Source organism: Macrobrachium nipponense, chromosome 47 (assembly GCF_015104395.2).
Source record: "Macrobrachium nipponense isolate FS-2020 chromosome 47, ASM1510439v2, whole genome shotgun sequence".
Classification (NCBI taxonomy): domain Eukaryota; kingdom Metazoa; phylum Arthropoda; class Malacostraca; order Decapoda; family Palaemonidae; genus Macrobrachium; species Macrobrachium nipponense.
The window spans coordinates 3,515,883-3,540,552 of record NC_087222.1 but is presented as its reverse complement, the minus strand read 5'-3'; the positions used below and the strand labels follow the sequence as shown (position 1 = coordinate 3,540,552).

The following is a 24,670-nucleotide window of genomic DNA, read 5'->3' as shown; positions in this document are numbered from 1 at the left end:
GAAAAATGATGACTCACAGTTGGCAAGATCTCAGACGCAGGCAGTGCGAAGCCGGAGGATCCGGTGTCTCTCAGCTCAATTGTGTAGACGTAAGTTGTGTTCAGTGTGTACGACACCCAGTCATCAGATGCTCCAGCGGCAGGGTCTGTTGAAAGGATTCCGCAATAATAACCTTTGTTGAAGTGTATCTATTTATGTCAATTGTAGCACCGAGATAATATTGAAGGGACTCACGCGCCAGGCCAACATAAATATTATCCTTTGGCAAGAAGAATCTTTCGTCCCATTTGTCATCTACATAATTAATGTATTTTTGACACAATCTAATATCAAATGTGACTACAAGAAAGAATTTCTATCCTTTTATATAATTACAGAATTTTTGTTTACAGAAATAAAAATCCCACAAAATATATTTCATTATTATTATTATTATTATTATTATTATTATATTATTATTATTATTAGAAGGGAGAAGACTCTCTTTGAAGCGAGTTTTGTTGAATAATATGGCTCTGGTTTAAACAAATTGATTTTATGCTGAGTTTTCTCAATTTTTCTTATAATTCGCTTTTCCTGCGCATCAATAGTAGTCAATAGTTGGCCAATGTTCATGTTTTTTATCGATATAAATGGCATATTTCTTTTCAGTAGAAATTCTTTATTTGCTATGACAGCAGATTCCTGAAACCTGTGGTTGTAAATCCTTAGATTTTCACATTGCCATTTTTTTTTTCTTTCTTTTTTCTATCATCTATTTCTGGTATTTCTAGTACTTTTTCCGTCGACCTGTTTCGACCAGATTTTGATTGTTATCTTCCGGATGCTGTTAAGATGAATCTGGAGACACAGGGGAAGGGTCGATTTCTCATTGGCGGCCTGAGGCAAATCTCCTTAAGCAAATCCATCATTCAATCTACAATGGTTGCAGGTCTTCCAAGACGACTAAAGCCCGTTCCCGACATACTACACACACCTGAATACCCATTGCCGACTCTTAGCCTGCCCCTGACCCGCCGTCTCTGATGGATGACACCAGCCCGAAATTCCGTTGATGGCCTACAGCATGATAAACATCGGACAGCTGCTTAGACATACCAGTGTTCCAGGAAAGCAAGTCATTAGCAGAATTGAGGGAATTTTGTATACAATCAATTCTGTAAATTCTGCCATTATATTCAATAAAATAGTATTATCATGTATGGTAATCAGACCACAGAGTTGAAATACTATATTGTCTTTGAGCTAGCCATACACAGGTCATTCAGTCATAAAATACTCTGGCAACTTCGTTTCACCAACAATTTTGAATCTTGTCGGCCAACTATGAACCGATTTATTTGGTTTCCAAGCAGTAATTATTTGAAATATTGCACCAGATGACTTCCAAACGAAAATTCTAGAATCCACTCCTTCACTTAAATGTGTTCCTCTCAAAAGACTCATCGTTGTGCCAAAATTTTTAAGGTTACTAAACCAGCTCATAATGAAATGCTGTTCTTATTATCAAATGTAACAGATGTTAAAACTTTGGAAAATGGACCCCATCATTCAATGAATGTGTGTACAGGACCAAAAAACAAAAATACATATTATGCATTGTTCACTGAAGAGTCTTTGTATTTTCTAAGGTGTCATTTTCTGTGGCCTGTTCTTGAGAGCTGACTGCATATCCGATTCTCAAACCTTGGGTTCTGTCAAGTCATCTATATTCAGCTCTTCCAGTCTTGGGTTTACTTTCCTTACTTAAAGACATGCAGAAGCACATGTTGCTATTCAGACTTACATCTATTTTTTTAGCTTTAATTTGTACTTTATATTCTTGATGTCTGAATCCTCTGTATTCACTGCTATTTGCTGCAAATAAGCATCGTAAAAACGGTAACTTATCCATTTTACCGCTCCATTCGTTTTGTCATATGAGCAATCCATACATTGGGAACATTCTATGGCTATTTCTACTTCACATAAGTTTCGAGTATAATTAGCTAACCTCCACAGAAAAATCAGAATGTACACAATGAACAATACATAGTTTAGAAGAGTAGTTCCAGCGCACCAAACTGGAAAATTAGATATTGACATTTTGTTTGAAATTATTACATTTTGAACAATATATATGCATTCGACATTTGCTCATTTCTTTAATGTTTTGTGAACTTACTTGTGACCTTCTGCTAAATTTTCTTATGATTTGATGAAAAACTGATTAAATATCATAATGACAATTGGGTAAGAAACCTTCTTTTCAGGCAGGATTCGTCGAAAATCATCGCTGCTTCAGTTAAATCAATTCTGCAGTAAAACCTTCCTAGTTTTCAATGAACTTATTTTTTTAGGAAAGACGTCAATTGTGAGTTGTCAGTTAATTATTTGCCAGTTTTGTTAGTTGGGGTTGCACACAGTTGAATATTTTCCTTTATTTAATGTCCATAGTGGTAAATAGAACTGCAGTCTAATAATGGGTGAGAATAAGAGTAAAATAGGAACACAGTGGTCCCTCTGTATTTGCGGGGGATGCGTATCAGACCGCCCCCATGAATAGTTGGAACCCCTATAAAAATGCTTAAAACCTCCTATTTTGTTAGCTAAAACTTAAGAAAAACCCATTAAAAATTTCTATACCTGATTTTTTAAATAGTCTTATCACAAAAAGTGCATTTTATGATGAAATTGAAAAAAAAAACTGGAATTTGTGGATATTTCTCATAGAAAAATATTGCGAATAGACGAATTTTCTGCGAATAATGTGGGGAAATGTTCCCGAGAGAAATCCGCGAATGTGTGAGTCCGCGAATCCGGAGAACGCGAATACGGGGTCCACTATACAGGCTATTCTTATGTGCTAGTGGTGGATCTTGAAGCTGTGGGGTATTTGAAAGCTCACCACCGTGAAATGCCTGGGTGTCGTAATGTGGCAAAGGGAGCATCAGCATTCAGTACACTGAAATCTGTAAGGCGCTTTTTTTTCCCAAAGGCACCATGACTGTGGAGGGCAAGCCTTCTCTCTCTATGAAGTCTTGAAGCCTTCATGAATTTCAGTGAATTAAAATTCAAATGGCTTGGTCAGTGTTGCAAGGCGTGGCTGGTCATTTAACAGTATCAGTAATGTGCCCTCTCTCCTGTTGTTCAATACTCATACTTTATAAGCTCAATGATGGTCAATGATCAGGGAGTTATTTCTTTGGTTGCAGGAGTGATGGAGCTATTCCTTCACCTATTGTTTTGGAGTACCCATTACGTGGTGTACCTGGTTGGTAAGGTGAAGTTGAGAGGAACAGCAGTTGAAAACTTTCCAAACGCAAGCACTGAAGACACTGCAGTTAAAACATTTGGGGCATTCTCTGTGCATATTCAAGCAACGTTCTAGACTGGAGCGTTTGACAGACTTTTGTTACCTGGAAAAATCGACAAAAGCTTTTTATTTTCCAAGTCAGCATCACTTTCTCATGACCAGGATATCGATGAAGGGAAGCTTTCTTTCCTCACAGAACTCACGTCTGTTGTGTCCTTTGATTATGCTGCACATCAAGGGTCAGAGCTAAAGAGAAGCTTCCTTTCATCAAGTACTGCTGATGATGCTACTCAACAACAGCTTCATAACAGAAGTATATAAAAAGGATTTCAGTCTAGGTCTTGAATGAGCAGATCTGGAATTTACTGCATCCTGCATAAGAACAGCATCATCAGCGTTAGCATTTGGTGATCTGTCACCCACGGTGGTTCCTTATGGTATGACCATACGGCCCGGGTACTCGTAAATGACATTTGCTCCTATAAGGAGATAGATGAAGAAGATAAAAAACCCTTAACAGTTAGTGCACTCCATCACCACCCCAAAACACCCAAGATAAAAAGCCCCAGTCATGCTCTACCAACATGCCTAGACCGTATGAGCACCACACATAAGCAATATCAGCATGCCCTGCATGGCATATAAAATTTAATGCGCATGCCACACCTAACAATGGCCAAGCCATTAGTGTTGATTTTTATAACATCCATGAAGACCTCAAGTATTGTTAGAAGGAAAAACCTTGCTTCTTCCATAGATGCTGCCCCAAAAGAAATAAATGTAGTCTATCAGATTCAGAGCACTGTTATGTGGACAGTCTCCCACTTACATTAGCCTGACTTCCAAAGAAGTTGTCGTATAATAGCTCAAGAGAGCGCCATTGGAAGTAACTGTGATTAACCACATACTGCTCCCCATCCCATCAAAGCCTCATACCTACCAGCAGTAGTGCCACAGAAAGAGCTACTGGTAATAAGTGTTTATAGTTCCTTAAGGAGCCGAAAATCCTAATCATCAAATCTTCCTGTAATGTAACCCAGTTGGTACTTTTACATACCAAAATGTGAAGACCTCCAATACAATAAACTATACCAACTAGCAATGACACAATAGAATCTTCCAATACATAGCCCACCCAGTCAGCCTAATCTCTGACTAGCTCGTCCTAATCACAGCAATGCAACCTTGACACTGGTTCAACCGGATGGTTCATGGAGGCAACCTTTCAACCAATCACCATCAAGCAGAAGAAGACCAATCGATGACAAGCTGATGACTACTGTCTTACATGCAGTTCATCACTGGCGCATAAATATGACCCACAAACCCTTGTTTGTGTATTAATTATAATAATAATAATATCCTTTATTTCAGCTCAGGGCCATATACATGGAATATACAAAATACAGAGAGTAACATGCACAATCTAGATACACGAGACATGATAAAAAAAAGAATAAACGGCATTATCCACACAATAACGGAGGAAGTATAAAAGACAATATTTATAATACTGGTAATAACAGTAATAATATTGGAGAGAAACAATGCATTGAGAGTTATAATAGTTAGTGCACAGATTATATAACTTAAATTCCAGCTAGAGACCTGTGGTGGTTACAGTAGTCAGGTCCAGAGGGCTAAATACGAAAACTGAATGTAGAAAAACTTTAACTTGATAGTTTTCACAGTAATAATGAAAAAGTATCGCCACCTTGTATTATATTTTGAGCGCTGAAGTGTTGCATGTGATGGAAGGGCACGTAATTATTCTATTTACTCTGTCAGTTAAAGGAAGAACTCTTCCAAAGGCGTCTGAATTTACTTATTAAAAGAAAAATTACAATTGCTCATTGGAATAGACAACTCACGATGAATCTTTGTCTGACAGAAAAGGAAATGATCAGAAAAAAAAATTCACTGCCAACTCAACGCCGCTGCAGCAACCATGACCTTCAAATGCAATTATAACTTGGGTATAGACTACTATATACAGTGACCATACTAGCAAATATCGAAACCAAACAACAAAATGATTCTTATTTTGCATTTATTAAGGTAACAAATTACTAAACGAAAACAATTTCAGTTACTTACAAAGAAGCCGAGCTGAGTTGCCAACACTGTACACAGCTCCAGTTTTTGTTCTAATTCTTCGGGCCATCGCTTTTCCAGCAGTATTCTGAGGGTTGAAAGTTTATCAGCCACAATTAAATAAGAATTGGCAAATCTCGGATTTCCGCCCCATAAATTACAAACCACATAGGACAAATCATAACAACACTTTCAGATTACTGAAAGCTTAGAAAAAAAAATAACAAGAAAAAACACTGAATAATGAAACTATATGCTTAAACTTTAATCTTCAGTGATGTCAATAAATTAAGTTATATTATCTATAAAAGCTATGATATATAGGAACCACAACTGGCAAATAACAGCTTGATATTATTTATTTATTTATTTTAAATCTAGAGATGTTGCCTTTAAACTAACGAGGTGTCATCCTTGGGTGTTGGAACAAAGCTTTGAGTACAGACATGTCTCATGTTCATTTGGATAAGATGCTTACAAAAAAGAAAATGCATGGAAGGTATAGAGAGAGAAACCATGTTTAATAAACTCTACTACAGATGTCATGATCCCATTACAAACACGATATCCATAATTATTGTAGGTTAAGCTTCAGCTGTCTTGAAAATTGAAATAAGACGTTTGCCTCAACCTCTACTACCACCGCCATCTTGAATGTCTATTCAAGATGGTAGTGCTGCTACACCCCCACATCACAATCCACACAACAGCTTCTTCAGTAAAGGTAAAAACAGGCTTCAGAAGACAAGCAAAAGCGTTCACGAAGAATAAAACTTTTGTATAGAAATAAACGGGACAAGAAGAGGAATGAAGACGACTGGAGGAGGAAAGGAAGAAACGGTAAAGAAGAGGATCTGCTCTGAGAAGTTCTGTCCAGTGAGGAACAGGCGGAGAAACTGGGCGCCATTGTTACCAAATCTGCTCGCCATCTTGTTCCATCTTTGGGTAATATGTCCCTAGGTGGTGTGTGAAATCCCCACGTTTTACACCAGCAAAGTCACAATAAAACAAGGAATGGGGGAATTGTAATAAAGGAAATGCACGAAACAGTAAAAACCACACACACACATATAAAGACATGAGTATATATAGTATTTATTTACGTCTTTTTTTATTTAGCCAAATGTGCCTACGCGTAGGAGCAAGCCATCAGGTAAAAAACTAGGAAATTACAGAAAGCAACTTCATGGAACTGCCAGTCGGGTTAACATTTTCAAGGCATCTTTTCAGATGAAATCAAAACTCGCTATCTGAGGAGTTTTATTTAAATACGGCTTGATCAATTCGAGTAAAAAAGTAAGTATATCTTAGTTTTAACAGCTCTCCTAGGGCTGGCCCGAAGGATTAGATATTTTTTACGTGACTAGGAACCAATTGATTACCTAGCAACGGGACCTACAGCTTATTATGGGATCCGAACCACATTATATCGAGAAAGGAATTTCTATCACCAGAAATAAATTCCTCTAGTTCCGAGTTGGCCGAGCCGAGAATCGAACTCGGACCACCGGATTAGTAGCCGACGCGAAGTCCACTCGGCCAACGAGGGACCAATTCGAGTAGAGCAGCCAGCAGATTTCAATACAAATAAAATTAATAAATATCGTCTGTAACAACCTCAGAGAAGAGGAAAGGAGAGACAGACACCAGAAGCTCAAACTCATGGTGACGATGAAGACAGAATAAATAAATAGATGAGAGGCGGAATATGACGGTATAGTACTCTTTTGCACAACAGAAATTGTTTACGAAAAATGATACTGTATCATTATTATTAAAAAATCCACAATTATATATTATATTTCTATGTAAAAAACAAAGACTTTCGGAAGTCTTTGTTTTTTACATAGAAATATATTTTAATATATAATTGAGGATTTTTTTACAATTTGTTCTTCACGTGACTGAATTTCTTAACTGTATTATTATTATTATAATATTATTAGACGAAAAAGTAAAAACAGTTCAAATAAAGGAACTTAAAGATTGAACTCAAAGATTTAACCCTGAAACTGCCGTGGAATCTGACAAAATTTGTTGCAAGGATTTTGTTTCAGACACCTGATATACTATATATAGTACACTGGTGTTGGGTGACAGTCAGACAATCACGACAGACATCGAAACTGATCGGGTCAGACCACGGTGACACACTCGAAAATGAATAATGTGTCTTCGATGTGGCTCTTTTGGAATAAAAAAAAAAAAGCAACATGTCAGTTGATTTAATGTGCTTCGTCTTTTTAGTGTCATATTCATCATTCGTCAATTCCTGCCATTTACTTAATATGATGGGCTTTAGAGAGATCCTGTAATAACAAATCACTGACAGGATTTGATAAGTTGCTGATTTGTTACAAAGCCATCATGAATCTGTAAAAGATATTCTAAACTTGGGTCAGGGAGAAACGTCAGGAGAGTTAACAATATGGAAAGGTTCCCATAATGAATGAAGTTGATCATGATAAACATAAAAGGAAAACATGAGCGCTAACTTGTGGCTTAGTACTACTAACCTTTAGTACTGCCTGAGCCATTCCACCTAATACATGAACGACAGCCAAAGAACCATTGTGAATTATGGCCTGGTTGTTCTATGAAGAGTAATGATGGCTTCTTATCTCATTTTTCATCCAACAGAGGCAGAAATAAAAATGTCCATAAATTATGATAGTATAACATTTTTACCCTTCTTAAAGACATCCAAATTTAGCACATCTCTTGGGATGTAACAGTACTTGAATTAGCATTTGGTTGGCAAGTTCCCTCGTGCAATCAATCAACAGCCAAGGAAATGAAAGGAGGAAGGTGCTTTCAATCAAACATCCTGTTTTGAAATCCAAATATACTAGTACATACATGTGTTCATGTACATCGTTAATGAGATCACGCTGAAGTACTTTTATTTCCCGTTTCTTTTCTTTCTGCATCACTCCCATGAACACAATCACACATAAATCAGTCTACGTAGAATAAAAAAAAATAGATAAATAAATAAAACCGTTACCATGGTCTTAGTAAGTGGGTGGGTGACGCTGGTCGAATAGCCCCAAGGGTAGATGATGTATTGTCCATACGAGTGGAAAGTGATGTAGGCCTAGAAAGGAAATTGCGCCCAGAATTATCACTCAGTTTATAATTCAGTAGAGATGAATAATGAATTTAGTCAGATTAGTTTCAAAATTCTTTCATTAACGCGATTTTACCTTTAAATAACTATTTTGTCTCAAGTTATCATTGCAGACGTTGTATAGATATCGGTCTATAGATTGAAATGATCATGTTTTGAAATGCGCTCTATTTAATTATTATCTTGATAAATGATCATAAGTCTTGGATTATGCTGTCAATGAAAACAGTTACTACTATGATAAATGAATTTCATTTTTCATATAAACATATATTATAGTAGTTACCGATGTTGCTGTACTACGAGATTCTGGTGTGCTATTTTATAAAGCTTCTTTTAACTCTACCTTGCTTCAACTTTTCTCCATTGGGTTAGTCCTATAATGAATTTGATATGTGATTTATTGGTCTTAGATCGGGTGGTAATTACCATACTCATATTGAAGAAACGAGATACAGTAGTAATTCATAGACACTATTGGCCAGTTAAACTATTTGGCAATAACTCAGGCTCTGCTTCTTGTGAACCACCGAGTTCAAAATCTTAGCTGTTATTAGAGGTCTGATCAAATATACGAATTCCGTACGCATTGTTACCCATATGTAAATAGTAAATTAGAACTGAAGGATAATTCTGACAATGATAAAAGCCTTGACGAGAAAATCAAACAAATATAATACCTTAACTTTGCCAGTCAGGGGCAACATGGCATCTCTGAGAGCCCTGCTTTCTGGTTCGCTAAAGGCTGACGCTCCCTTGTAAATATTGGAGCAAGGGTTACTGCTTGTCCCGTTTCCTTGAAAAGGAGGAGAAATTAGTTGCATTAAACTGCATCGTTTTATAACCAGCACTTCTTTGTCATGAAGAATTTTGTAATGAATGTAACAGATGAATTTAGAGATGCGCATGGTCACAAAATATACATATGAAGTTAGGAATTACTGATGCCTGAAATGTGCGAGAAAAGCAGATGAGGAAGGGAGGAATTAGCCTCAGCATACTGTCGTGGAAGGCCAGGCAAGCTTTATAGGCAGCTATAGGATACTCAAATTAAATTTGGAATGGACTGAATTATAACACATTCAAAGCAGACAGTAGCAACAGTATGGACCCAGCAGTCGAAAGAGATAGTATCATCGCATTAGTATCATCATGGCCTTTGGCACCAGCAAGCAGCTTTGCAAAGGGCCAGTGCCATGTCTTTCGTGTCTCTCCTGCACTTTCGGTTCTACGCCAAATCTCCAATCGTTTCAACCTCCCATCTCATAGCTTCTAGCAAGGTGGGGGTCATTAGGGTCCTCCAACTCTTCTGGGGACCAGGGGAACCTGACTGAACGTGATATCACCCACTACTTTCCCATTCCACCGACTTACAGCAACAATGACGATGCCTGTTTACGACCCATCTTCCACTGGACATGGGAGGCAGGACCTCTCAAGGAAAATGGATGAGATTTTCCTGCGATGCGAATAAAGAAGAGTGAAATTCAGTACTGGCGATGACTGAGACTTACCTCCCCACTGATACCCAAAATTTCTGTTGAGGTCAACGCCGACGCAAGTGGAGGAGGTAGAAAGAGCCCTGTTCTTGCGCCACATAGGATTCTAGAAAAGAAATTAGGAGCATCAAAACTACTTAATATCTATAGTCCCCCATAACAATAACATCAAAAGGTTAGATATTATTTATCAGGTATAACGTTGACTATCAGATGCAACAAATGGCAACAGAATTGGTATAGGTAGAATATCCGATCAACTGACCTGGGTCCAAGTATAGACATATCCATCGGGATTTAGCAAGGGCATGATCTGCCATTCAATACTCTCCGTAAGCCCCGTATTAGCGAGAAGTTTCTCTATGACGTATAAAGCAGCAGATGGGCTGACCCATTCACGAGCGTGTATACCTGCAAACAGAACCACAACCGGATGAAAAGGACAATTGTTACTACATGTGAAATTTGTACTTGATACAATTTCTGGTTTCTGATTTATCCATTTCGATATTGAATATACGAGTGGATACGGAACTGAGGCTAAACCTTTGACTGAGCCTAAAGTGTCATGCATCTTTCATAGTTATTACACAATGGTCTTCAGCGTTCAAAAAATTCCGACCTCTTCTTCATAATTTCTGGATTAGAAAAAAAGACCACCAAAACAACAACAGTTATAATAATAATAATAATAATAATAATAATAATAATAATAATAATAATAATAATAATAATAATAATAATAATAATAATAATAATAATAATAATAATAATGTTCTAAAGGGTCCACAATAATAAAAAGTGTTGCGAGTCCGTGTATAATTTTTAAAACTTTACGAAAAGCTTTCGAACCCTTCCCTGGGTTCATCTTCAGACCAAAGGAACAATTAGTTACAACATGGACTGAGGTGAATTTAGAAATAAACAAGAGTCGTTGAAGATCGTTGACACCGGTCGTTAGCTCGTTTAAGGACCAGGTGATGAAGAAAGAGGGCAGTTAACTCCAACTAGGTGATTTCCTCTCCCCTATCAATCCTTCTGGCTGCAAAGCTTTTTGTAAAGTGTTAATAATTATACACGGACTCGCAACACTTTATTATTGTGGACCCTTTAGAACATTATATATGCTCTCGCGATAGAGAGTTTTTCCCAACAACAATAATAATAATAACTGAACGTATTACTAAGGCAATAATGACCCATACCAACCCCTAACCAACTTCTCTCTAAGGCTTCCCAATGGAAAACCTCGTTGCAGTTCTTGTAAAAGTAAATAGCTCCAGTGATTTCCTACTAACGAGATGTATTTGTACATCTCAAATGTATGTACCCAAATGGCTCCTATTGTAGGTTGAGGGTCGAGGTAGATAGGGCAGTGTATGCATGCTTAATGATCTACCTTTTTACCAGGTTTGATTGGATCATTACAGAAACGTCAAAGGAGTTGCAATGACAAGCTCACTTCGACATGACGCTAAGACAAATGAAGAGATAGTAGAAAAATGCTCTCCTTTCATTCAATTCTTATGGTTGATGGTCCACCGTTGTACCAGACTCCACAGAAATTCTCTTGAAAGTCTGTGTGGAGTAGCACTGACGAGCCAAGTGTACAAGACACAACAGCAGAAAACCAAGAGGAGGAGAATCAGCCTAATGATCTGCACGGTGATTTACTTTTGCCAAAAGTTTGACTAAAATCCCCGTGAATGTTTAGAAGGAACAACTGCATCAGTACGATAAGAGTCACATTTCGAGGCACTGACAGACCACCTTTCATGCAAATCTGTGCAGTATAGTCTACTTTTGCATCTAGTCTGAGCGATACCCATTTGACACGCAGGAAATGTTGTGAATCAAGTGTGACAAAATCTCTGGTGGACATCGAGGAATGATCTCCCTTCATTTCACTTATATGCAACATAAATGGTCTGCCTTAGTATCAAGATTTTCTGCAACCAACATGTAGGGAGAAAATTGTTGCAAACATGTTGTTGGACATACTGATGGAGAATACTCATAGTGGTCTATCTTTGTACCACATAATAGTGAAACCCCTCCAACCAAATACAAAGTATTATAATGACAAGTCAGCATGCCAGACAGACGTGGTGATGGACATCCATCCAAACAATCTGTCTTCACTTAACTACGTGCATGATGATCTATATATGTCCCAGGACTGACTTCTTAAATCCCTTTAAACACGTAGAAAGGATTACGAAGACAAGTAAGAGAAACAAGAATGCTGGTGGCCACAAGGGCTGACGATTTTCAATATGTGACCTAAGGAATTTTAACATTTACAAATCTAGTGTACCTACTTATCAAAATACCATAGTACTGAAAAAAAAAACTATTAATACAGTAATGTGTAAAATAAATACAAGCATTCTCTCTCTCTCTCTCTGGTGTGTGTGTGTGTGTGTGTGTGTGTGTGTGTGTGTGTGTGTAGAGTGCTGTGCACGTTTTTAGTAGATACCCTAGGGAATGACTTCAATATTCCTGGAAATAATGTATTGCAATGGCTAAAATATGGAAATATAACTCAATTTTCGATGCACTTCTCTCGGCTTCCAAATGTGCAGAAATTCCTATGATGTGGTTATGACGTTCATATGACTGGTCTTGAGTTTAATGCTGCTTTCGACCACCATGCTGTTCAAGAGAGCGCAGTCTCAGACAGCAGGGGTTTTGGAGTACACATCTTAGTTTCATCGTTGAATTTTCTGGTAACAGACCGGAAGGAATTGGTGTTCATGGGCTCGGTAGGAAGCGCAGGAATATAACCTCACTGCAGTCCTGATTTCTTCTCTGGCTGTCCGCTGGTTCGAATCCACGGGAGGACGAAATTATTATCAACTAAAAAAAATTCCCCTTCGGTTAACATATATGAAAATATATTAATTCCGAGGTAGGGCGAACTGGATATTAAAGGACATTTGTTTTGTTAGCTTAGATGCCTTATATATGAATCACGGGGATGTGATGAAAATTCACACACACACACACACACACACACACACACACACACATATATATAATATAATTATATATATATATAATATATATATAATATTATATATATATATATATATATCTATATATATATATATATATATATATATATATATATATATAATATACAATATATATATATATATATATATAGTATATATATATATATATATATATATATATATATATATATATATATATATATATATATATATATAGATATATCTATATATATATAAACAAAACGGCTGCTCCATTTAGTGCATTTGGCAATCCAAAGCATATCACTATCTGTCTCCTGTGACGCCATCTACTTATAACTGGTTCACTCAAGGTAGATTCTGGATGAGCCCTATGCTTAAACGAGACGTTTGTCTGGCGGCTGCTGATTGGCTGGTACCGGGAGGTAGGCAGCTCCCAGCCAATCAGCGGCCGCCGAACTAACGTCTTGTAGGCATAGGGCTCATCCAAGAATCTACCTTAAGTGAACCAGTTATAGTCTGCTCAACTGTTAGCCTATTGCCAAGGTCATACCGGCGCCAGGCTCTCGCGCAGCATATCACATAGTGACTGTCTTGAGTAAATTTTCTCTTTCACTTGATTCGCTTCTATCTCTTCTCGTATACTACCAACAGTCTGCCCTGTATCCCTTGTGTTATGCTACAGAAACGTGGCTCTGTTGGGTTTCAGACCATATATCCACATGATTAAGTGACTCCCTGACAATCGATGTCTCAGATCTCGTTGGTCTAAGGCACCAATACCAAACTATCTCATAGTAAACTATTTATGTGAATTATATGCATACCGATTTGCGTCGATAATTAAACAATACCAGTATACAAAAGACGAGTTTGAATAAGGGCGTCTTCTCAGATCAAACACGAACAAACAACGAGCTTTCGGTATAATCATGTTTGATCTCATTTGTAGGAACTGCATCTCAAGCTACAATAAACCTGTGCTCTCAGACTCTTCAAAATTTTCAAAAGATTTTCCTGTCATTCACACTTCATTCTATGTAGTACTACAGTTGCATTGCATCCAACTAAGTAAGAATAACTTTATTATGATACCTAAGTAATATCTACATCCGTAAACTGAAAGGTCACCTTGAATTATTGACGTGTACCGCTGAAACACAGAGGGTGGACAAGTGAATGCCAGCCAGGCCTCTCTGTTGATCCACCAGGCATTTTATTCTACTGAACTTCTTTTCAGCTCACATTCGGTCCATTTCAGTCAAAATTGCTTATTTATTGTAACTTTTAGTTATTCATTCTACCTAAGTATTGTTTGAATGCCTAACAATGAACAAATATATATAGGTCTAGGTGGTCTTTCACACAGTACCTATAGATGACATCCAGATATAAGGATGATGGGAACTCATGGGATTTCAAATTTTGTCCAAGTTATTTGGCGAAATAGAACCAGAAAGTGTCCAGTCGATGAACAATGATCATTTGTATGCTAAGGAAAAAATTATCTAAGTATGCTAAATATTGTGAAAAGAAACCTACAGTAGGTACCATTGCCCCAGCGCAATGTATTATCTGACAATTTCTGCTCTCCAGCTGATATGAGCGTCTGTCCCATTCATGCATCTCCCCAGAAAGCCTGGCAGACAACATTTCATGCATTTTTTAACATGAACCTACTCGTGCCATTTAGTTTATGTTAGAAACTAAATCACCTTTTGCTCGCACTCGCTCAGCCAGGTAAAGTGTCGCTATTGAATGCCCGCCATTCGCTTGCCTGAGTAGACTGTTTGTTAAACTCATCATTTTTTCTGCTGGTATTGTTAAACCATCAATATAAATCAGCGTGTTTATGATCTAAATAGAAAGGCATGTGAGTTATTTGTAAACATCAGCAATCAGATGTATTACTGAAGAAATCATTTGCACTTTTATCACAGCAAGTCTAAGCCTACGATGGCAGAAACACGGAATTCAGGCATTCCCTTACTAGCTATGCATGTGCCACATCTACCTAATCTACTGTGTCGCTACTGTGTGTTGGTGATTAATAGCTGGAATGAATTAGACCATAACTCGGTGACTCTGCCCAGCAGCTTGTCTTTGAAATGCCTATCCAATGAGTGACTCGCCTCGCTATTCCATCCAAAGCTGTTTTAAGAACCACAGATAGAAGTGTGCTGCAATAATCTCCTCCTCTTGACTTGGTATTGCCCCTGTAGAAGAACCATGGGAAGGACTGCGTCTGTTACTGACTTCTCTGAGATAAATCTCTACCATGGCCACATCACTATCACTCAACTTCTACTGAGCGGATAGTTTGGTGAAGACAGGCGATAGGTTACTGCACTGCTCTCTCAAAGGACTGATGGACAGACAGGCTAGAATCTAATCCATAGTTCTTGAGGTTGCTGAGATGAACAGTGACACTCCTGATGCCATATAAGTCCAAGTTCAGCCCCGATAGGAAAGGGGCTGGAAGAGGATGATGTAAAAATAACTGAAAACGACAGATATCAGCTAGATCATAGAATGAATGCTTCTATTCATCAAGAGTATGTAGTACAAGGTAATAAAGAAAAACAGTTCTGGCAACGATGACATCTTCAACACTTACCTCCGTCAATGAAGAAAACTTTCTTCGTTACGTCATTTGTGATGTTGTTGGTCACCCGAACTCGATAGAGAGTGCGGTTCTCGACGCTCCTTCCAACTTCATCCACTCGACTCTGTCTGGGTATTGGGATGGCAAGCCTACCAAGTAACTCGATATCTGTCATAGCCAGCATTTCAAAACAGCTCAGGATTAATTGTGAAACATCAGTAATGCTTGTGATAAAGAGTCAGCATATGACTAAGGGAAGATTTGTTTGTAAAAGCAAGGCAATACCTTCATATGTATACGTATATATTACATAATTTTTCTAAGACTGTTTTTGATACATCAGTGGAAGTGTGCATTGCACCATCCCAGATGGGTAGCTACTATTCAACATCTATAGGATTTATTGTTTCCCTCCCATAATCTTGGGAAGCTTGATTTCAAGTCAATGGCCCCTGTGGTGGATTTGTTTCATATGAATAGGTTTATTAAGAAAATAATAATAATAATAATAAGAATAAAATCAATAATAATTAAGTAATAATAACAATTTTTTTTTTTTTTTTTTTAATAATAATAAGGCTGTAAAAAGAAAAAGGATGGCAGAATTAAGCGAGTTGATTTTATATATTGTTTTTTCTATTTTCCTTACAATTCGCTTCTCAGGCTCAGCGATGTTTCTGAGTAACTGGCCAATATTCATATTGGGAATTTTCAAAAATTATAAATGCTGAAAATTCCCAATATGAATATTGGCCAGTTACTCAGAAACATCGCTGAGCCTGAGAAGCGAATTGTAAGGAAAATAGAAAAAACAATATAAAAAATCAACTCGCTTAATTCTGCCATCCTTTTTAACAGCATTTGCCTAAAAGAGGGTCTTCTACCAAAATAATAATAATAATACTAATAATAATTTCCCATGGTAATATCAAAAGATTTTGTGTTGTAACTTGAAAAGGAATTAGTCTAATAATTTGCAGCAACAACTCCCAGAGAAAAACCTTGGTCAGAAAGGGGACTCACTTGACTGAAATCCATGAAAGAGCTGAATGTCGCTGAGGCGCTGGGAAGGACTTTCACCTTACTGGTATCCTCCAAGGCCAATACCCTTCAATAGAATGATAAATACATTGATCAAACATACCAATATAATATTTTCCTTCTACCTGCATTACTTCTATAGCCTTAACTTTTCAATACAGCCTCTACAATACCATAGTAACAAACATGCTGTTGTAGACAGCTGAAGAGAGGCCAATAGAGGTAAAGGCATTACAGAAACCACAGGCTAACTGGCTTTGTTAATGATTATCCATTATATTCTCTCTTATCCTCTCCGTACGTTCACACTTACCGGATAATTAGGCACATATATTTAGTCTCTCCAAATGCATATAAACTTGATGCTTAAATGCATTCATGTGCATATGCAAGGATGTCTAATCATACTGTACAATAAAAATATACAATACTGAACATTCCAGCAAAGTTAATTATACCAGGATATTTCAAAATGAAAAAAACAAAAAATAAAATAAAAAAGTCAAGACCAAAACAGTAGAGACCTTCAAACAGCTTACAAGCAAATTAAATCAAATCTAGTGAGAAGGACATAGACCTAAACCCCAGGCGTTTGTAAGAAAACAGTCGCATGACATTTCTAAAAGACCTAAACCTGAACAAAAGTGACCATAAGATGACAAAAGATGACTACAGGACTGCGGTCCTGAGGTCTGAATAAACCACACAATAGGCATAAGAAGAAAACGCGTTTCTCTCTTGCTAACCAGCAGTAGCTTACATTTTAATCCAAAATTCCAGGAAGAAATAGCCAGACGTCATACATGACGAAACCCCCTATTTCATAACAAACATATTCATGTAACACTTTCCTAATCAACCTATAGAATAAGTAATCAAATATTGTCCATGAAAATGATGAAAGTACAACCTGTTCAGAATTCTATTTGAGTTACCGAAATTTTTTTTTTTAAATATATTTTTTTTTTAGATAGGAAAGATCATTCCTAAATGTGGAAGCCCCTCAGGTTATCAGATGGTTTCCAGGTTTGGTCTCCTGGTATGTGTAGTATCCCCGGTCAAGCACAGTCAGGAGGTCGACGCCAGGTTTATAATCGTCCGCTCACACCTTACCATCTTATGGACGGAACATTGCACAGGAGCTGGGTCCATTTATTTGACTGTCAGAGTCAGTAAGGTTTGAGAATTATTCCTAAGCTGACATTTTCTGTAGATTTCAAAGCTTAACTTCTTACTTATCACGGCCTGAACATTTTCTCTGTATAACCTGTTTTTACAGTCTTGTCAAGAGAAATGCTCATTTCATTGTGACATGATTAACACCACTAGTGATGCACTACTGAACTTCCCAATTAAATGCCATTTTAGCGGCTTGTATGATGTTTGTGTTGTGTTCTTATGTGCCTCATAAAAGGTCATCCACTTTTCATCATATACCTATATGTTTGTATTGCTATGAATAATCATTATTGTGATAATTCCCCTGTTTTTTGCAGTTGGCCATCAAAGCTATGCCAGATGGGTGACTTTGTGTGTGATGTAGTTGCTGAACATTAAAAGCATTCAGTCAATGTGATGTTGATCTTAAATGGAACAGACCATAAATGCAGACGCTGCATCAAGACTGACAGAGATAGATAGCATCGATGAGTCAGAAGTTTGGTGCACGTAAGAGGTGGAATAGCCTCAGATCAACAAGAAGTGCTCTTGTTGGAAGCTTCATGGCGAAAGCAGGATTAGCGGAACTTGATGAACCAGCCCAAGAACTGATACCATCTTCAAGAATCCAGAGAGATGCATCAGATTTGAAAATAATCCTCAATATTATGGACACAACTAAGGATCCATTTGCAGATCCTATTGAGAATTCTGTTTTATATTCAACTGGAAGTGGAAAAGCTGCATCTGAAGAAGTCACAAGCGAGCTTCTACCAGTACAGAGGATTGGCGAGAAGATGCACACACCGAGCTCAAGACGGATTGCTTGACTTCCAGCTCCAGGTTTGAGGCACCAATCCCCAGGAAAGTAGTTGAAAACTTCTTTCATGATGATGTAAAAGGAAAGTTGGTGAACAAGGAAAGAAGAAAAATAGTAGAGGTGAAAGGAATGCGAGATCTGTTTGGGCAACTACTTTTTCTTGCTGTGACAACTCATATTGACTTACAACTGTCTTCAAGTATCCCTTGACCCCTGTTCCTTTGTGCCTTGGAAATGTAGACAGTTCATTGAGTTGTACTGCAAAGTCTGCACTTCTGCACAAATTGGAATGAAAAGTTATAAGTACAGCACCAGAATCTGTGGATGTCTTAGTAATTGATGCCATGTTTATTATCAGATCTTTGACTAACATACCTGTTAACTTCAAAGACAGCAACATGTATATTAACAGAGGTTCATTTTGTCAGCAACACATATTCAGTACCCATTATTAAGGTTAGCACAAGAGAGGTGTTCCAAAGTCTTCAGTGATTGAGTTCAGTAGCTGGTTTCAATATCACCGGTGGTGAGCAGACTAGGCCAAGGAATTTCTGTGCAGACTTGTCATCCTCTTCCTTCGAGACATCCTTCTTCACTTCGTGGCTAAGCAGTGGTATGATGATCAGTGTTGGGATGTACTGGCCAATAAGAGACTATTTTATGTTACTGATGACAAGTGCTTGCTGTATTCTGTTGGGGATGGACACATGACAAGGGAAGAGTATAAGCCACTTGCGAGTTCCACATTGAAGTTGATACACGGATGATGCAGCATGTGAAGCCTATTCACAGCCTAAACTCCAGCCGCATGTGTTGGTGATTCTTTTGTATCACGCCAGTTTGAATAATTCACTTACAATTTATATGAACATCTGAAATTCAAACAACAACAGTCGGCAGTATATCGATGTTGCTGGCAGACACTAGGAAGAAAACTTTGTTTAGGGCAAAGGGAAATTACGTCAATTGAATAGTGTAGATAATTATTCAAGGTTCCAAAGAGCATTTGGAGAACTTGGCTCCTAAACAATGGGGACACCTGCCTTCTTCTGGAAGAGTTTTTGTGTTTTTTGTACGGGTAAAACAAAACTAAAGACATTAATGCAGCTCGCTTGAGTATATTCACTGTGAAGTATCAGTTCAAAGACTCTAATAACACTCCTTTGAAAAATATCAAAGGAATGGGGCCATCTACGCTTTCCCTGTACCAAGCAATCCTCAAGCGGCATATCCTTCGTGCAAACTTCTTTGCCAACATGTGGAAATCATCAGATGAAGGAGACATGAATCACCTTCATCCACATTGTAACAGGTGAACTAAGGAATATACAACTGAATTGGTTTACGGGTCCCATAGTTCCTGATTCTCTTAGTGATCAAACTGAAAAAGTTCCTCATGGGCAAAGTGACACTGAGAGTGAAGCAAGAGGAATGTGATGAGTCAGTTGAAGAAGAATAGTTATCAGTTGGAAATGTGGTTCTGAATGCAAAAGTTTGTCCTTGATTTAGCTTCTGTTGAACTTCGTCAAAGGTTGCAGTTCTAGAGAGAGTTCCAGTGAAATACCCTCTGTATGGACATGCACAATTCTTTCGAAATTTAGACATGTATCATTTGTAAACTTGCATGTGTTTTCATTTAAAACTGCTTATGTAACTAACTGTCGTATAAGAGACCACAGTGCTGTCAAGGGTCTGGGACAGATTTGCTTCAGCTCCTTCATTTTTTTTATCACAATAATATTATACTACAGTATTCATAATGTCTATTTATTTTGTATATAATTAGTGACTGTATTTAATATACAAAAATGACAAAGGATTGTGTCTGGTGATTGAAAATCTCTACATGTTGCCATATTGGGTATGACAGAAAAAGTGTTAATTTCCATTATGATAAGCATTGATGTTTGATAATGTTCATATATTTTGAATGCCACTTTATTTTTCGTTAAAATTACATTTTATGTCCTCTTACTGTTCCCTATAGTGTACACCATCTCCATATCAAATACATAGTTGACGAATATAGCAATGTTGCCAAGTAAAAAGAGTCATATCATAAGAACGGCCGGGCTGGTGCAGGTAAGAAGTTGATCTATGAAATCTACAGTAAATTTCAGTTGAGAAATACTTGTCAAACCTTACTGACTCAGACAGTCAAATAAACGTACCTGGTTCCTGGACTATATCCTCGGGGCAATGGCTCATACTATCATAGGGCCACTAGACTAATAATAAACAATTGCCCGGTAAGGAGCTATACATGTGACTAGTAGCAAAGACCTCTTAGTTTAGTCTGCACTTGAGCATTCAAGACTTCCCACAGACATTTAATTCTAGTGAAAGTATGTGTCTGTCTTTGACTCTTATTTGGTTTCAGAAAAAATAGCTTACGAAAAACCCATCATAGTGAGAAAAATACTTTGAAAGGTTGAAGACTGACAAGCTTAGGGCTTAGTGTACTACGTCAAAATCACTGGCCAAGTCAAAATATGAAGAGCTATCAAGGAGGTTGGAGTATAAACCCTATCACAATGCTTACAAGTACTTATAAACAGCTAACTCCTTGTATTCAAGTGTATAATCAGACACCTTTAAAACAAAGGATTTGATTAAATAAAACCATGGGCCAATTAAGATATATGGAATAAGCTCCTGTTTCCTGTTCACAAAACAAAACCTGCAGTTTCCACTGAAGAAGCATCTACTTTAAAACATGACCATATCTAACAGTTACATTATCATGTAAAAATGACCTGTACGAAACTATGAGGTGAATCTGAATGTATTACTTGTAGTATATATTAGAATATAAAATGACATTTCAAAGCGAGAACTTTACAAGAGAGAAGAAACACCTTCATCTGAAGGACTTACCTGCCAAAGTTATCAGATACTATTTCAAAAGTTATCAGTCCATCTTCCTGCATTTTGGTCAGATCCTCTAAAGCTTTTGATGACACAGCTACCTCAGCGGTACCTGTTGTTTGGAAATGAAATGATTTAGAAGGTGCAAAATCCAGACATCTTAGCGAGACCTGTTGTTGAGGGAAAAAAATTGTCTTTTAACTTTTCCTTATAAATGCAGGAAAGACGTTAGATAAAAGAAGAATGACTGGTATGAAAACAGCAATGATTCTCATTCTCAAGACAACAAGAATGGCAAGATAGACTGGTACTACTGTGAATGAGCTGACAACAAACATGAAAAGAAAACTTTCCAGATTCTATAATGCTATTTTGAAAGTCAACTTCATGCGACAATTAGGTTCGTTCACTGGGGTTCTGAAAGTGGATCTTTTAACACAGTTTAAAATGGAACTCGTTTCCCTACATCCTGTGACTTTCTGCTGCTCTCTTCATTCAGAAATTCTCGTCTGACGGGAATGTGATCATGGTCTCTCCCACACTTGTTTCAAGAACTCTTGATAATATAGGCTAAGGAATGGGTATTAGTCTTTTCTGCAACCATGAAGTTTCATTTCCAATTTTGTACTCATGCTACAAATTTTTATGACTCTTTCTATATCTCAATTGACACTCCATCCTTTTTCCAAAACCGCAAAAGAACCCAACCATACAAATGAAATGGCCATAATATTCATCAAGAATGATCAGAAGCAATAGACTATAGCACTGCCGTTCTTTTCCAAGATTAATGTTACACAACTAAGTTTTGCGGTAGACTATTTCCATTCAAATTCCTCTCTATAAGGCTCCAGAATTCTAATACAACAAACTCACTTCCTAAACAAGCCAGTAACTTTCCGCTCTGCAAATTATATTATACAGAACTCTGTAGCTATCAACAGTGTCTTCTGCCTCCTTTTCGTCATCTACTACGTTGCTTCCCCGCCAATTGGTTCATAAACTTATATTAGTTCTACATTATGCCACGTGCGACTTTTTTCTATAATTGTAAACTTCCAACATAAATATTTCATAACAAACTCTTTTGATTTCCAAATCAGATCCGTTCTCTGAAACCAGGTTGTTTCCTTTATATCAAACTTCCCACCACCTGTCTTACTTAGTTGATCAATACTGTATACTTTCCTTATCACATTTTCACCACAGTATCATAGTGTCTCTATCTCGTAATTCCAGCAACTCCTGGCATTGTTCCAATTTTCCACTTTCTATCTACACTCTCCTTCTGTATAATTACTTGATAACCTTCAATTTCATGAAAAGTGTAATACATTTATTTTAGAGAAGGGATGTAGGATGTTCCATATGAGCCATAGTAGTTACTTGCATTCCCACCAAAATGTGTTTAAGGCGGGAGAAATTGAGTCTGGGGCAGTCTCGCTTGGGTAAGCGTAGCCTCAACACTGTCACGTGCACTGCTGCTCATCATGTATTGAACTGTGTGAAAATACAGCTATTGCATATTGCTCGTGTTTGAGTATACCCAACCTGCTTACACTCCCTAAAGTACTCTACCGTAATCACCCCTTCATTTCCACGACTTGCCCTCTTTTCTCTCTCCCGTTTTCTTCTTGACTACAGTATCTGTCTTCTTCCTGTATACTGTGAATAACCTCTTGTGTCATTGAATTTCTAACGAATCATTTTGTTCCTATGTTAGGTCTCTCATTTCCTCATCTCATTCCCACAAGTATTCTCTACTTCCCTTCATTTCACAAATTCATTACACGCTCCTTCCAATTCTGTCATTAAAGGGAGCGAGCTGGACGTCCACTGAGATGAATGATGCATGTGGGAAAGAAATTAAGTAATTGTGATTTTTTTTTCTCTTTTCAGAGCTGGGAATACCGTTTGAAAACATGACTACGAGGTAATTTCATTAAAATATAAGTTTTTCCAAGCATGAGGATTCCCACCAGCACCCCCACGAACTGGGCACTATAGACTGCATTAGTTCAGTACAGTATATCATTTGCTACAATAATGACAATATGTTTCATTGAAAAAGTACTACCAACTTCTGACTGATGGCACCTTTTCCTTAAAGATGCCAGACAACGCCAAAGCAGCAGTTCATTCATCCTGAAACCTCGGTCGAAGGGCCATTAGGAGACTCCAACTTTACAAGCTTAATTCAAGGCCCTGGTGCATTGCACCTCCTTGAAACCGACCCCCATCCCCCCACCGCCCCCCACCCCCCCAACCCCAACTAGTTCCGCCGCTGACATGTCCTCACCTTTGCTTTTGGAAGAAGACAGGACGACCAAGTATCCCTCAGCTTCCATTTCTTCCAGTTTGGTCAGGGTGGGAGGATAAGCGTCTCCGCTCGTTTTCTCAAGGTCGACACTCAAGATCTTCCACCTGCAAATCAGATTTTACTTTCTCCATTAAATAATAAATACAATATACACACAGATGTATCAACAGACACAGAGTATAGAAGGAAGACGTTAAGGGAAAATCGAATTGAAATATGAAGTTCAAGAAACGGGGAAATTGAACGAAAGCTGAAGAAAAAATCTGGACACCGAATCTGAAATCAATGCGCAGATGAGACAAAAGCAAAAAATAAATAAATAGGTAAATAGATAAATATAAAAACTAAATAATAATTAAATAAATAAATAATATAGACCAAAATAAAGACAAAACAGCTATAAAGGTAAAATTACAAGTCATAATTGTATCACAGTATCTTCAAACAAATCTAAAACAGTGTACCGGCCATAATCGCCGCTGCACTGACCTGCTACTGGTATAACTGGGATGTGTATTCGCAACAGTCTGATTACAGTCCTGACTTTAGCTATTCATACAGACTCTTCTACTTAACCTACTGTCACTAGAAAAGATATGGCTGGCTCTTACACATCACGAAGAAATGTAGTAGTCTGTTTCACGTTATTTCCCTTGCCAATAGTGGTGACACCATAGCTTTCCTCGTAAGAAACTAACAGCTTGACACAAACCCTTCATAATCCACAGTTGCTCCCTCGGAGGCTCCAACGAACAGCAGCACCACAGCAATGAAGAGCTGCAGAAGAGCCACTGGATATCCAACTCTGCCTGGAAGACCCATCGTCCTGGAACCAGTGAAACAT

At 37.7% G+C, this 24,670-nt stretch overlaps 1 protein-coding gene across 1 annotated transcript in view; it reads right to left on the bottom strand.

Moving 5' to 3' along the window:
* Positions 1-24,670, bottom strand: part of LOC135204672 (carboxypeptidase B-like) — a 25,859-nt gene extending 1,189 nt beyond the window's left edge. The window contains exons 1-11 of the mRNA XM_064234827.1: positions 24,539-24,670; positions 23,806-23,930; positions 21,516-21,618; positions 16,643-16,727; positions 15,632-15,787; positions 10,284-10,429; positions 10,034-10,124; positions 9,200-9,315; positions 8,397-8,486; positions 5,393-5,477; positions 18-145 (exon numbers count right to left, since the gene is read on the bottom strand). Of these exons, the coding sequence (XP_064090897.1) occupies positions 18-145; positions 5,393-5,477; positions 8,397-8,486; positions 9,200-9,315; positions 10,034-10,124; positions 10,284-10,328 (555 nt within the window). The 5' untranslated portion in view covers positions 10,329-10,429; positions 15,632-15,787; positions 16,643-16,727; ... (1 more) ...; positions 23,806-23,930; positions 24,539-24,670. The remainder of the gene's footprint in view (positions 1-17; positions 146-5,392; positions 5,478-8,396; positions 8,487-9,199; positions 9,316-10,033; positions 10,125-10,283; positions 10,430-15,631; positions 15,788-16,642; positions 16,728-21,515; positions 21,619-23,805; positions 23,931-24,538) is intronic.